This window comes from Lepidochelys kempii, chromosome 2, assembly GCF_965140265.1.
Source record: "Lepidochelys kempii isolate rLepKem1 chromosome 2, rLepKem1.hap2, whole genome shotgun sequence".
Classification (NCBI taxonomy): domain Eukaryota; kingdom Metazoa; phylum Chordata; order Testudines; family Cheloniidae; genus Lepidochelys; species Lepidochelys kempii.
In genome coordinates, this window is record NC_133257.1 from 65,049,095 (window position 1) to 65,063,537 (window position 14,443).

The window sequence follows — 14,443 nt, forward strand, 5'->3', positions numbered from 1 at the left end:
GCAGGGAAGCGTTGGAGAGGGGACTGGAGAGCAGGGAGAATTTCGGGGGGTCACCTCCTGGTCTGGTAAGTGTGGTGTGTTGGCTAGTATGGAATCAGGATTCCTCTCTCACAAAGCCCCTGGTTCCATGGTGTCTGAGTGCTTCACAGTCTTTATGGTATTTGTCTGCACAGCATCCCTGTGTGCTAGGGAAGTGCTGTCATCCCTGTTCTATGGATGGGGAACTGGGGATGGGGGGGGGAGTGATTTGCTCAAGTGGAGCAAGGGATTGAACCCTCAAGTCCCCCATGTCCAAGGTTAGCCCCTGAACTATTGTAACAGCCGTCCTCTTAGTGAATTACCATGGGTTGGTTTTCACCTGTCTTGGTGACTACAGACTGGAATGTCTCACAACTTTGGTTGACTCGAGCTATCTACTCTATTTTTTTCTTAAGTGCTTATTACCAGGCTATCTTAAAGGATAAAATGATGCTCCTTTAGGAAGCCTGTTGCTTTGTCAAGAGGGAGTGTCATTCAGAGGTGTTGAAATGCCTTTTTAAGATTATTCTTTTCTGCTGAAGTTGGGCTGATGTAAATTGTTTGTTAACAATTGCAATCTGCTAGGCATACAGGTGGTATGAGCTTGGGCACCAGAGAGGACACTTTGCATCAGTTTGGCAGCGCTCTCTCTACAATGTTAATGGACTAAAAGCTCAGCCTTGGTGGACAGCAAAGGAAACTGGTTATACTGAATTGGTGAAGGTAAGTAATGAGTTTCTCCCTCTCTTTTTACCTAATAGACTATAAAGTTAACTCCAGATGCTTTACACTGGGTGGCTGAAATAGATTTAATTAGTAAATACAACATTTACATGATAGGCCATTGAAGTTTATCAGGTGCAAAATGACATCAGAACCTCAGTGATTTGCACCAATGATGGGCACCCCCTATGAACTGTTGAGTTTTTGTAATTAGTAAGGGCTGAATCCTTCATCCCTTGTACTACAAAAGTCAGTGGCTTCATTCGGAGTTTTAATTGCATCAGAAATATGAGCCGAGGTCCCAAGTGACAGGTACAATAAAGGATACCAGGATAATACTGTTTAGTTCTTTTAATGTTCTTTGCTCATTTAATTTGACAAGTGTAGTTCAGTTTTAATATTTATAGTAATACTTCATCATGTGCAAAAATGTATTCTAGTATATCTTGTAAAGAATACAGCCTTAAACAGAGACCTTACTACAACAGACTGCTGTGAAATCCTTGATGAGAAATGGGAAGAAGTAACATTTTTGTGCATACTTGTGTGTTGCAAAGTGTGAATCAGCAACATTCTACTATGCGGGCATTTTAAAAACACGACTACTCATTTCCATGAAAAAACAGACTGATTCCTCCAAGGCAGCCATTTTTATATTTATATATAAAACAACATATGTTATGGTTCTGGTGCAGCTCTAAAGCAAAAAAATTGACTGTCCATTGTAATTTCCCAGTTACTGAGAAAAACACATTTTCCTGAATAACTTTTGATTGAATATAAAATCTGCGTGTATCTACTGTGGCAGAGCTCCGATCTTGTCCCTGTGGGTCCCGCGCGTCCAGGCGGTTTATGCTAGCCTCAGAGGCTCACTGCAACCCTCCATGTAGCCCTTCTCTCTCCAGGGCCAGGGATACAGTCTACTGAGCCCTTTTCATCATAAGCCAGCAAGGAGGTTTGGCCTCATACCAAACAGTTTAGCCTCCTGTCCTGACAGGGGCCTGTTTTCCCCTCCCAGGAGGTGTTTCTGTAGTGGTGGATTGGGGGGAACCCGGACCCACCCTCTACTCTGGGTTCCGGCCCAGGGACCCCAATGGTAGCAGCTGTTGGCAGCCAACCTTTCACTGCCAGAGTTGCTACCTTTCCCTGGGCCACTTCCCCACAGCTCTCCTGCTTCTCCCTTACCAATGATTTGAGGGTGTCTTCATTAACCAGCCCTTCAGCCATACTTCCTCTCCTCTGGCTCCTCCCTGCCTGACTGGAGTGAGCCCTTTTATATTATCAGAGGGCCCTTAATTAGAGTCAGGTGGTCACATTAGCTTAATGGCCTCACCTGACTCTTTGCAGGTTAATTGGAGTCAGGTGTTCTCATTAACCTGGAGCAGCCCCTGCTCTGGTCAGTCAGGGAACAGAAAACTGTTCATTCAGTGGCCAGAAGCACTGCCTTCTGCTCCTCTGCTGAACCCAACTGGCCTGGAGGGAGGAGGGAGACGGCTGCTCTTGCTGCTGGGCCTCTGAAGCTAGCTCCTTGGTTCCCTGTCCTACCTCCAGCCTGGTTCTCCCCCCTCCCCATGTGGTACCCCTGCCCTGATTGGTCCCTTATTCAGTATGCCCATGCCCCACCCCCCATGCGCTTGTGCCTTTCGCCTGTTTGAGTTTGCCCCATCTCACTGCACCCCCTAACGTTCTTATGACCCCCCTCCCCTAGTGCAGCTAGAGGAGCCGGATTTCCATTCTGAGTCAGTGACTGCCCCCCACGAGCCCTTGATAGCCCCCTGTCCAGCCCACCCCTTTTGGTGCCCTCCTCCCCTGCCTGCAGCCTAGCAGGGAGGAGTGGTCGACCTGCTTCCCCTTTCCCCTCCTCTCTCTGGTGTTTTCCCCTCCCTCTCTGCTTATTATGATGGGGGACATGGCGGGTGGGGCCCCTCCAGCAGCCCCAGCTGCTCCTCTCCCACCTGCCCTTCCATCACCCCCCACCCCCCGAACTTCTACCCTAACCGCCGCTACCAAACCACCGACCACTGCCCCCGCCAGGGCGCCGGCAGCGGCAGGCACCGGGGTGACCTCCACTGCTGCCACCTTCCTCGCCCCCTCAGATTCTGGGGGAGCCCCCCAACCAGTGTAAAGGGCCAGGGTAGGAAGAAGGGGAAGGGCCCTGCCAAAAAGACCAGGCCCTTCCATGGCAGGGACTGCCCTCACTGCCACGGCCCCTCCACCGGCCGCGGCATCCCGCCCCGCTGTTCCCTCCGCCAGCTCTGTGGGTGCTCCTCCACCGGCCCCCAGGGCATACGCCCAGGTGGCGGCAGCCCCCCCTCCTGCTGCTAAGTCATCTCTCCCACCCACCGCCTCCGCTACCAGCTATAGTGGCTGGGGCCCCTTCCCGACCTTGACCAGGAAGCACGGCATCCGTTGCCTCCTGGTGCCCGCCTTGCCCCACGTGGAGACGTACGTGCGGGCGTTGGCGAGGGTGGTGGGGCCCACGGCCATTTTGTGGCAGCCTCCAAAATGTATGGCAAGGTCGTCTTCTTCTTAGCATCGGAGGCCGCCGCCCAGGAGGCGGTGGAGAAGGGCCTGGCGATGGGGGACATGTTCACCCCCCTGGAGCCACTAGAGGACCTGGGCGTCTGCCTGGTCCTGACTTCCGTCCCTCCCTTTCTTCCCAATGCCACCCTATTACCCGCCCTTTCGACCCTGGGGAAGCCCATTTCTGTCGTGAGCCCTCTCTCGCTGGGCTGCAACGACCCCGCCTTCCATCACATCCTCTTGTTCCACCGGCCAGTGCAGCTCCAACTGCCACTGGCGGCATGTGGCGGAGAGGCGCTTGAGGGGTTGTTCTTGGTCCCCTACCAGGGGGCCCATTACCGGGTGCATTATTCCATGGGGGAGGCCCGGTGCTACCTCTGCCTGGCGATGGGGCACATCCAGAGGGACTGCCCCTTGGCCCGGCAAGGAGAGACATCTGGGACCCCCGAGCCCCGGCAAGGCACCGGCCCCGTCATTGCTGGCGCCCCTGGCTGCCTGGCACCCGAAGCCGCCCCTCCTCCTACTCAGTCCACCAGTGCTCCCCCTCGGTCCCAAGGGGTGCTTCCCCCAGCGTGCACAGATGAGCGGGAGAGCCCTGCCTCTGCTGCCTGCAATCTGGCAGGGCCCCTAGAGGAGGGTGTGGTAGGGATACCGCTGGGCATGGGAGAGGGCCGGCCGCAGGGGGAATCTTCCCTCCCTCATGCTGCCCCACCACTGCCTCCCACAGTCCCTGAGCCATAGCCCCTGGTAGCCGGCCCCCCGATGATGCCATGGAGTGCTGGGCCCTAGTCCGGGGAAGCGGAAGGCTCGAGCTCTGCTCCTTTCCGCCGATGCGGGAGCCCCCCGGAAGACCAGAAAGGGGGGCACCAATGCCAAGCCTTCTGCCTTGCCCGCGGGTGCGTTCCATCCCCCGGTACCAGCTGGGGAAGACGTGGCAGCACGGGAGGGCAGTACCGCCCCTCCATTGGAGTCCTTTCCCTCCAAGGCCCCCGATGGAGCCTCTGGAGCCCCTGTGAGCCCTGAGGCAAGCATCGCTTCGGGCACTGGCGGGGAAAACTCTGGGGTGGTGGAAGGAGAGTTCCCTTCCATCTACGAGGAGATTCCATGCTCCCTCCTCCTAACCACTGTTTTTACTCCCGCCTCCAAGGGTTCCCTGGGCTCCTCCGTCTGCCCGGCTGTGGGTGGCACCCTGCTGTTGGCCGCCAAGCCCACCGAGGCAACCGCTGGTGCCGTGCGGCTGGGACCCGAGACCCACGGGCTGCCCCTCGTGGGCAAGTGGCGACCGACCTCCTTCCCGGGCGGGGACCCCACTGAAGATGCCATGGCAACTACGCCGGCCATTGTGCCGGAGCCCAGCATCACAGAGGGCCCCCTTCCCTGCCCCCAGCTCCCAGAGCTCGATTGAGAGGGGCCATTTCCCAGCGGCCTGGCTACTAGGGCCCAGGATCCAGCTTTTGCCCCTCTCCAAGACTCTGCACCCAACCCCTGCCTTGCTCCCACTCTGGATCCCTGCCCTGTCTCTGATGTCAACCCCGTCCCTGTCCCCTCCACCCCCCGTGATATCATTGCTGCCCCTGGGGCCGTCATCTCCTCGCTCCTAGAGGATAGCCCACAGGGAGCGGCCTCTGTATTTCCCAGTCCCGACTCACTAGGGGCTGCTATCTTCCCTCCGCCGCCCCCAATCGAGCCGGGGCTTGAGGGGGGCTGCGTGGCGCCAGCCCATCGGGCTCCACGTCAGGGGTCTGCTCCTTGCCTGCCCGTTTCGGTGGGCCATGGGGTTGTATCAGTGGTCCCTCCGGAGGAAAGCCGGGGCTAGTGACCCTGGCCCCCCCATACGCTGCGAGAGGAGCTGCGGGAGTTCCTTGAGGATGTCCGGGGCTCCTGTAACAAGGTGCAGCTCGCTCTCCAGCGATGGGGGGACTTCCATCAAATCCTCCAGGCTGCGAGGGCCCTCATGGGGGAGGGTAAAAGGACTGGGAAGCAGGCTGCCGCGTCCTACCAGCGGGTCTGCCTCTTCTGTGACTCTCTACTCACCTACGGGGTAGGTCACAGATTGTTGCGTGGCCCGTTGGGAACCGCGAGCATCCCTGCCGGCAAGGATCCCCCCCAGCCCTCCTCATGGCACTTCTCACCATCACAACGTTAAACACCTGGGGCTGTAGGATGGATCTCCGCAGGTACCAGGTGCTCTCCTTCCTTCGGGAGGGGGTACTCTGTGGTTTTCCTGCAGGAGACCCATACAGATCCGGCTGCCGAAGATAGCTGGCGGCTGGAATGGGGGGACAGGGTCTACTTTAGCCATCTCACAGTTCGTACGGCTGGAGTGGCGACCCTGTTCTCCCCCGACCTATGGCCCGAGGTGCTGGGGGTCGCCGAGGCTGTGCCGGGCTGCTTGCTGCACCTCCGGATCCGTATGGAGGGGCTCGTGGTCAATCTTGTCAACGTCTGTGCCCCGACATTGGGCCCGGAGCGGCTGCGTTTCTTTCAGCAGGCATCCGCCTTCCTCGGCACCTTGGATCCTCGTGAGTGCCTGGTCCTGGGCGGGGACTTTAATACTACCCTCGAGGAGCGGGACCGCTCGGGGACCGAGCAGTGCCTGGCTGCCGCGGACATCCTCCGGGAGATAGTCTACCATCACTCCTTGGTGGACATCTGGCGCGACCATCACCCGGACAACGTCTCAACGTTCACTTTTGTCCGGGTGGAGGCCCATCGGTCGCGACACTCCCAGTTGGACCGCATCTATTTATCACATTTCCACCTTTCACGGGCCCACTCCTCCAGCATCCGGCTGGCCCCATTCTACGATCATCACTTAGCCACCGTGACGGTCTCTCTCTGTGCAGAGAGGCCAGGGTCGGCCTATTGGCATTTTAACAACAGCTTGTTGGAGGATGTGGGCTTCGTGGCGTCCTTCCGGGAGTTCTGGCTGGCCTGGTGAGGGCAGCGGCGTGCCTTTCCCTCGGTGCGGCGGTGGTGGGACCTGGGAAAGGTGCGCGCCTGGCTCTTCTGCCGTGACTACACCCGGGGCGCCAGCCGATGGAGGGATGCAGCGATAGGGCAGTTGGAACGGGAGGTCTTAGAGCTGGAGAGATGTCAGGCCGCCAGCCCCGAGGATCCATCCCTCTGCGGGGCATGCCGGGAGAAGCGGGAGGAGCTCCGGGCCCTCGAGGACCATTGGGCCCGGGGTGCCTTTGTTCGATCCCACATCCGCCTCCTTCGGGAGATGGATTGCGGCTCCTGCTTCTTCTACACCCTGGAGAAAAGGAGGGGGGCCAAGAAGCACATCACCTGCCTCCTAGCAGAGGACGGCACCCCCTCACGGATCCAGCGGAGATGTGCGGGAGGGCCAGGGCCTTCTATGGAGGGCTTTTCTCCCCGGATCCGACCGATCCTAATGCTTGCAGAGTGCTTTGGGACGAATTCCTGATGGTCAGCGCAGGCGACCAAGACCGGCTAGAGCTGCCTCTCACTCTGGCTGAGTTTTCGGAAGCCCTCCGCTGCATGCCCACCAATAAATCTCCGGGCATGGACGGGCTGACCGTGGAGTTCTACCGCGTGTTCTGGGATGTCCTCGGCTGAGACCTAGTCACCGTCTGGGCCGAGTCTCTGCAAAGCAGAGTCCTCCCTCTTTCGTGCAGGCGAGCCGTGCTCGCCTTATTGCCGAAGAAGGGGGACCTCTACGATTTACAAAATTGGCATCCCGTCTTGCTCCTCAGCACAGACTACAAGGTCGTAGCGAAAGCCATCTCGCTGCAGCTAGGGTCCATGCTGGCGGACGTGATCCACCCAGACCAGACCTACACCGTCCCAGGCCGCACCATCTTCGACAACCTGTATCTGGTCCGGGACCTCTTGGAACTTGGGTGTAGGGACGGTCTGTCGTTTGCCCTCCAATCCCTGGATCAGGAGAAGGCGTTTGACAGGGTGGACCATGGGTATCTCCTGAGCACTCTGCGTGCGTTTGGCTTCGGACCCCAGGTTGTGGGTTTTCTCCGGGTGGTGTACGCCTCCGCAGAGTGTCTTGTCAGGCTCAACTGGACCCTGACCCAACTGGTCAGCTTCAGGCGAGGAGTACGGCAGGGGTGCCCACTCTCGAACAAGCTGTACGCTCTGGCGATCGAGCCCTTCCTCTGTCTCCTCCGCAGGAGGTTGACGAGGTTGATGCTGCTGGAGCTGGAGCTGCGGCTGGTCCTGTCGGCATACGCCGTCGATGTGCTCCTCGTGGTCCAGGACCTGGGTGACTTGGCGTGGGTGGAGGCTTGCCAGGCCATCTACTCAGCAACCTCCTTTGCCCGGGTCAACTGGGTCAAGAGCTCTGGCTTGGTGGTAGGGGACTGGCAGCAGGCGAGCTCCCTCCCACCCGTGCTTCAGGCCATCCGGTGGAGCGCGGGTCCGCTGCTCCATCTCGGCATTTACCTTTCTGCCACACATCCGTTTCCACCGGAGAACTGGCACAGTTTAGAGAGCAGGGTGGTAGAGCAGCTCCGGAGATGGACAGGACTACTCCAGTGCCTCTCCTTTCGAGGGAGAGCGCTGGTGCTTAATCAACCAACCTTAGGCTGGGGGGGATCCTTTTGCACTTCCTCGATCCCAATAAGGCTACTCTGCTCTACCCAAATGGACTGGGTCTATCACACTACACACACACACACACACACACATACACACACACACTGTATATGAAGAAAAACATGTAGAACCATATATTGCCTGGCACAAGGGAGAGATCAAAACACAGGGTGCCTCTTGCCCTGTCAAGGAGCTGTGCACTGTGCAAGTCCTCAAGGCAGTGCCTTTCAGAGCTAGCTTCAGGAAAGATGGAGCCATGGCCCGGTCCCATCCACATCCACCAGCAGAGGCACAGAGAGGAAGTGAATACTGCACCCTCACCAAAGGTGATGCAGTGGTCATGCTACCCCAGCACTTTGGGATTTCCAGGAGCTGAGCCTGCCTTTCTGAAGTACAGTGCCTCCCTGAATTTCTTCAGTGGTGATATTGCGCCTTAAGAGCACTTTTAAGTCCATAGAATAGAGTTATGTAAACCATACAAGCAAAGGAATCCCTGAAAGCACAAAAGTACAATCACAATGAATGACAGAAGAGAGTAGGAACAGTAAGAGGAAGATCAATAATATAAGGAAGTGAAACAACAATTGGGATAGATGGATGTCAAGGAAAATGTAGAATTTCTGAAGCTTGATATGAATTACCATCTGCAATTTCCAGGCTTTTGTAAATTTGGATCTGAAAGCTGACATTGGAAAATATTTGTATACTCACATTATGTGTCACATATTTATTAGTTTATGATATTTATTTTATTTTGTGTCTTTCATTTATATGTTAAAAATATTGCCCATGATGGAATTTAAAATGTTTTTGTTTGTAGTAGTTGTAGTCAATTACAGCTGTATACAAAGTTGTGCAGTCTGTGTTTTTCCCATGTTGAAAATGGGAAATCACTACCAAGGTAGCTAGGTCAGTCATTTGTCCAAATAACAGCGAAACCTGGTCCTTTAACATTTGTTAACCACTGTAAGCAAAATAATGATTAAAAGAAAAAGCTAAATCAGGTTGGATGCACAGTACTATGGGGTGATGACTACTAAAGTACTCAGAGGTAACACAATATTTAGACAGATTATGTCATTGCACTTAGACTGTATTACTGGTCTTGATTTATGTGCACATTTTACTTTAACTGGGGAGAGAGATATTTCACATTCTTTAAGTTTAAGGTAACCTTCACAATTGCTAGTGTGAGTCCAAAATATAAGTTGAAGGCATCTCCAAAAAAGATTTGTAGTATTGTATCCTCTCCCACCCATTACCATTCCCACCCCCCAATAACTCAATACAACTGTTTGAATATTTAAAAAAAGGTCAAATTAATTCTAAAGATGTACTGTGCTGCGAGCAAAATGTGCAGTAGCATTCCCGAGACGGTGGTAACAAGGTTAATAAAAACGGCTGTTTTATTAACTTCAAAGACATTCTGACTTCCGTTTAAATTTTTGTTAAAAGGATGAAAATCTGTGCAAGTTGTTTCCCCATCCCACATGATGAAAACCAATCTGTAATCATTCTTCCCTGCTTTGCATCTTATATGGTCATTTAACATCTATGTGAGATGGATGTAAATTGCAACCAAACAGGAATGAAAGAGTTTGACACTTTCTTTGCACAGGGGTACATGGCTGCACAAGGTGCCAGGCAGTAGATAATCAGGCCTCTTCTCCCTCAGAGCTGTTCTACGTATTGTTGAATGCAAGTTAGCAGTCAGTGTAGACCAGAACAAACCATATTCAGTACTATGGCAGCTTTACAGTGATTAAATTCTACACACTGAGGGTTTATTCATTATTAGTGATACAATGCTGAACACAGTTTGTCCTGATCTACACTGTCTGCTATAATGTGTTCATTGTATTACTTAACACAGCAGTGCATAGCCATGTTCAAAACAGTACCATTTTGTCGCTTAGACTACCATAAACGTATTTAATGTTCTGTTATGGTTTCTTTGGGATGGGAATGAGAATTGAACTATGTCTTGTCTTGCCCAGTGTACAAAGAGCTTAGGGGAAAATGCCTTTTTCTAGTATTCCTAGTTTGAGAATAGTCACTTTCCTTTCCTTTACTTTACAATAACACAGCTAATTCCAGGATCCAGGGAATATTCAAAAATGAGTATAAGCATATTTTAAAATATTACCATTTCAAGGGATGCTTATGCCTGGTAAGCAAGGGGTTAATGCCCCTGCAACTGCTGCATACAGTTTAATAATTAAGCTTTGGAGGGTCCTTGGAAAAAAATAGGGACAAGCCTAATTGGTGACAAGCCTCCAATTCCCTAGAGGGCAGAGAATCTAAACGAGCTGCATGGAAAGAGCCTGTTGAGTGACTGGTAAGTAGGTATGCTGGTAATATTGCTCTTTCTATGTCTGTCTCGGTCATCATCATAGTATTTGAGCGATTTGAATTCTGAGGGCTTGTCTACACTGGCAACATTAAAGCCCTGCCGCGGCAGCGCTTTATAGTGGCTTGTGTAGTTGTGGCACAGCTCTCCCAGTGCTCTTAAAAAAAACCCACCTCCATGAGGTATTTTTTCACACCCCTGAGCAAGAAAGTTGCAGTGCTGTAAAGTGCCAGTGTAGACAAGCCCTAATAAGATGCAGGAAACTCCTCCTTTCTTCTTCAGTCTCCACGAAAGGAATAAATACGTCTCTGAATGAAAAGCAAACTAAGTTGCTTCTGCAGCTGGCACCTTTCCTTGGTGCAATTAGTTGCCCCTCTGCTAGCATGTAGCAGGATATTTTTGATTCATTGCACCGTTGTGTGGTATTTTTATTTAAATCCAATATATGTTTACTTTCTGTTGAGTTAGTTCTCATTCAAAATGTACAAAAGGTAAGCCATTTTTTGTATCCTGAAATAATCTTCACTAGTCCTAAATACGTACCAACACAATAATGTTGTTCTTTCCTTATATTGTAGCTTTGACATTTGGAAAGGATCCCAGTAATACTTTGCCAGCAATGTACTACACTGAGTGGAAATGATTGATTAAACTAGATCATGTACTCTCTGTTTTCTCTGGCAATGTGGATTTTACTAATTAAGAAATTCAAGTCATCCTCAGCTGGAAGAAAATGAAAGCGGTAGCTACCCTACCACATATCCCCAATCCATAATTGGCCTTGAAAAGAGTGCTGGGTGGTTAAATAGAACCTTTTGCAGGTCGTGCTGACACCTAGGTTTGAAATGGTTTAGAAAACAAAGGATAAAGGTTAAAACTGAATGGTGAAATTAAGTTGTAAATTAAGAGGAGTAACTGTTTAATATAAAAAAGTGGGTAGAGACTTTAAGGAAAGGCCTGTCTTGCAAAGAGCAAAGGCATTAAACATTTATTTTGTGACACTGGTGATGTTTATAGATTAAATAGGCTTTGGAAACTCAGAGTGAGGATTTCTTGTTGTGTTCAGTACTCTTTTTTTTTTTCTAAAAATCAAGATTAAGTGAAGAGAACCCATACTCAGGTGTAGTACAGTATTTGCAATTAAAATCTACAGTGTAATCAGATGCAAAGCAATAATAAGATGCAATTACTGTTTAAGAAAAAGACATTGAGGAAAAAAACATGTAGGGGTTTATAGAAATCAGCTCTTATTGAACAAATGCTTGTACTCAAGATACTATTCACATTTGGATTCTTGATTCGAACCAAGATTGGATCACAACTCAAAAGAGTTGGCTCGTCTTAACCTGTTGTTTGAAATTATGCAAATAATACGGTATGGTAATTTTAAATATTTTCCTGGGAAATGCCAGTACTTGGAATATCAGCAAGACAGTTGGTCCCAGTCCTGCAAACACTCATGTGCTTGACTTCAACAGGACTACTCATAGTTAAGGCTACGTTTTAGTCACAGGTATTTTTAGTAAAAGTCATGGACAGGTCATGGGCAGTAAACAAAAATTCACGACCCGTGACCTCTCCACGACTTGTACTATATACCCCCGACTAAATCTTGGGGAGGGGGGCAACACAAGGGGTGCTGTGGGTGTTTGGGGGAGGGGGCGTCCTGGGACTGGTGCTGGGGCAGGGAGGGCGGGGGGGGGGGGGGAGTTGGCGGGGCTGACAAGCTCCCTACCCAGCTCCACACCTCCCCGGAAATGGTGACGTCACACAGCTCTGCGTGCTGTCTCCTCCCCGAGTGCTGGCTCTGCAGTTCCCATTGGCTGGGAACTACAGCCAATGGGAACTGCGGGGGTGTTGCCTTCAGGTGGAGGCAGTGCACAGAGCCCCTTGGCCTAGGAGCCAAGGGGAAGTGCCACTTTTGGGGAGCTTATCCCCACCCCCAAAGTAAATGCCACCCAGAGCCCTCACCCACTCCCGCGCCCCAACTCCCAACCCTGAGCTCCCCACCCAAACTCCTGCTGTTGCTGGGGTGGTGGTGGTGGCCTGAGACTGCCCCAGCAGTGGCCGGTGCAGCTGGCCACTACAGAAGTCGCGGAAAGTCACAGAATCTGTGACCTCCCTGAGAAACTCGCAGCCTTACTCATAGTTAAAGTTCAGCATGTGTGTAGGTGTTTTCAAAACCAGGGTCTTGGAGATAAACCCCGAGCTGTTTTTGAACTTTTCCACGTAGTGCTCAGGCTCCTGAATCCACTTTCCATCTGATAAGAGACGGATGTGAATATTACTTGTAGTGAAGAATTATCAAGTTGCTTTGCAGACATATTCAGTTCTATTCAAATCAGTTTGTCCGCAGGTCTGTGGAGACAGAGTCTTAAAAGGAAAGTAAAAGGACCTTCCAGTTGAATTTTGGCCTGTTTTGCTTACAAACCTCTAGAAGTGGTAGGGAAGATGCTACATACAAGCTGTGATATAGACCCATGCTCTTCATATTAGCAAGAGATGGGTGCTGGACCAGTTATTGTCAGGGATTAACAATATCTCCTTTTGGGAGGGAAAGATACAGACCTTTTGCATTAGATCCTTGCTCAAATGGAAGAAATGCTTGATACTGATATTCTAGCTAATCACTGCCCAGTCTCAGCCTCTCCTTTTTGGGCCAGAGGATTGAGGCATTTGTCACAAAGCACCTTTGGCACCATTTAGAGTTTTCTGATTTTCTTGACCTGTATTATTTTAAATTATGGCCTGTATAAAGTCAAGCTGCATTGGTGTCCTTCCTCTGTTCCTGCCAATAGGTGGTCAGTTATTCACGATAGTACTTTAATCTGGAACAACAGCGTTTTATAGCTTTGAACATGAATTGGTATTAACTCACCTGCCGATCCTGGCTTGGGTTAACAACACTGTCTTCAGTGCTCCATTCTAGCCTTTCCAAAAAGTCTCAGAGGCGGATGATATGAAACTGCATATCCATAAAGTACCCTGCTTTAGGGTTTGCAGGGCTCTTTGATATGCATCTGAGGCAACTAGGAAGCCTGTGAGCTATTTAGGACTACATTACTACCGGTATTCTAAATTCAGCTCTGTCTTTTCCATCAGACCTAAGCAGTGCAGTCTTTCTCATCTGTTTGGACACTATGTAGGTCATACTAGTGTGGAAGGGTGAAATCTCTAAAGGACTTCATCAGGCTTGCATCTGATCCCTCTATTTACCCATCTGTTGCCCATGCATGTGTCAAGGATGTTTTCTACCCTCATATACTCCTGGATTCCCAAGCAGTGAAGGCGTAAAGTATTTTTACCAATGTATGGCTGGCAATGAGTCTGTAAACTTGTTTGATCATTGGACTTTTGCTTCCCTCCCTCCCGCCCCAATAAGAAAAGTAAAGCTTCTGTAGTTTTTGTTGGAAAATGATTTTTTTTCTTGTTGGAGTTAAGTATACAGGAAGATTGTAGTGAACCCCACCTGAAAAGAGGCTACAATGAGCACAGTAGGAAGCACAGTAATTGCGAACACTGTCTCTTATATTGGAGAGGGAGAGAGAGAGAGAGACTCCTAGCCACTGGAAAAAAAAAAGGAGATCTACAATAGACAGGAAGTACAATCCTAATTTTCCTAGATCTTGGCACACACACTCAGAAAAGAGCTGGTAAGAGTCAATCATTTTATTGTGGAAAACCCAGAGAATTCTAGGAATTGTACTTCTAAAGCTCTTTAGATACATTTGTGCTGTAAAGTGAAGGTCTGATTGTCACATGGGAAGGCACAACCAGATTAGTTTTGATCTAGTTAGCCAGATAATAATATCTATGTAGATGTGGTGGCATGGACTTCAGCATGGCATAGCAATCAGAGTCCAGTCCCTCCCGGGTATGTCTATGTTGCAGCAGGGAGTGTGCCTCCTAGTCTAAATAGACAGACTGGTGCTAGCTTGGCTTGAGCTAACCTTTTCGACCCCCATGTACAAGCTTGGGTGATTGGCCGAGCAGCCGCCTATGCTGCAACATCCACGCTGCTATTTTTAGCATACTATCTCTAGCAAAGCTGGCACCAATCTGGCATGCTCTCAGAGCCAGCTGGGGTATGTACTCAGGTTGCTAGATGGTGCCACTATGTCTACACTACTATTGTTACCTGTACTAGCTAAATTAAAGCTAACACAAACATACCTACCCATGCTATAATCACATCTTCACTTAGCAGTTGTATCAAGGTATCCATTTTCTGGGCTCCGCTTGCTGCCTGTCACTTAA

General features: G+C 50.8%; 1 protein-coding gene across 12 annotated transcripts in view; it reads left to right on the top strand.

Moving 5' to 3' along the window:
* The window catches only part of ASPH (aspartate beta-hydroxylase), a 207,705-nt gene that overhangs the window by 179,076 nt on the left and 14,186 nt on the right, over positions 1-14,443 (top strand). For all 12 annotated transcript variants that reach the window (XM_073331031.1, XM_073331032.1, XM_073331035.1 and 9 more), the window contains one exon: positions 604-741. In XM_073331031.1, coding sequence (XP_073187132.1) covers positions 604-741 — 138 coding nt within the window. The remainder of the gene's footprint in view (positions 1-603; positions 742-14,443) is intronic.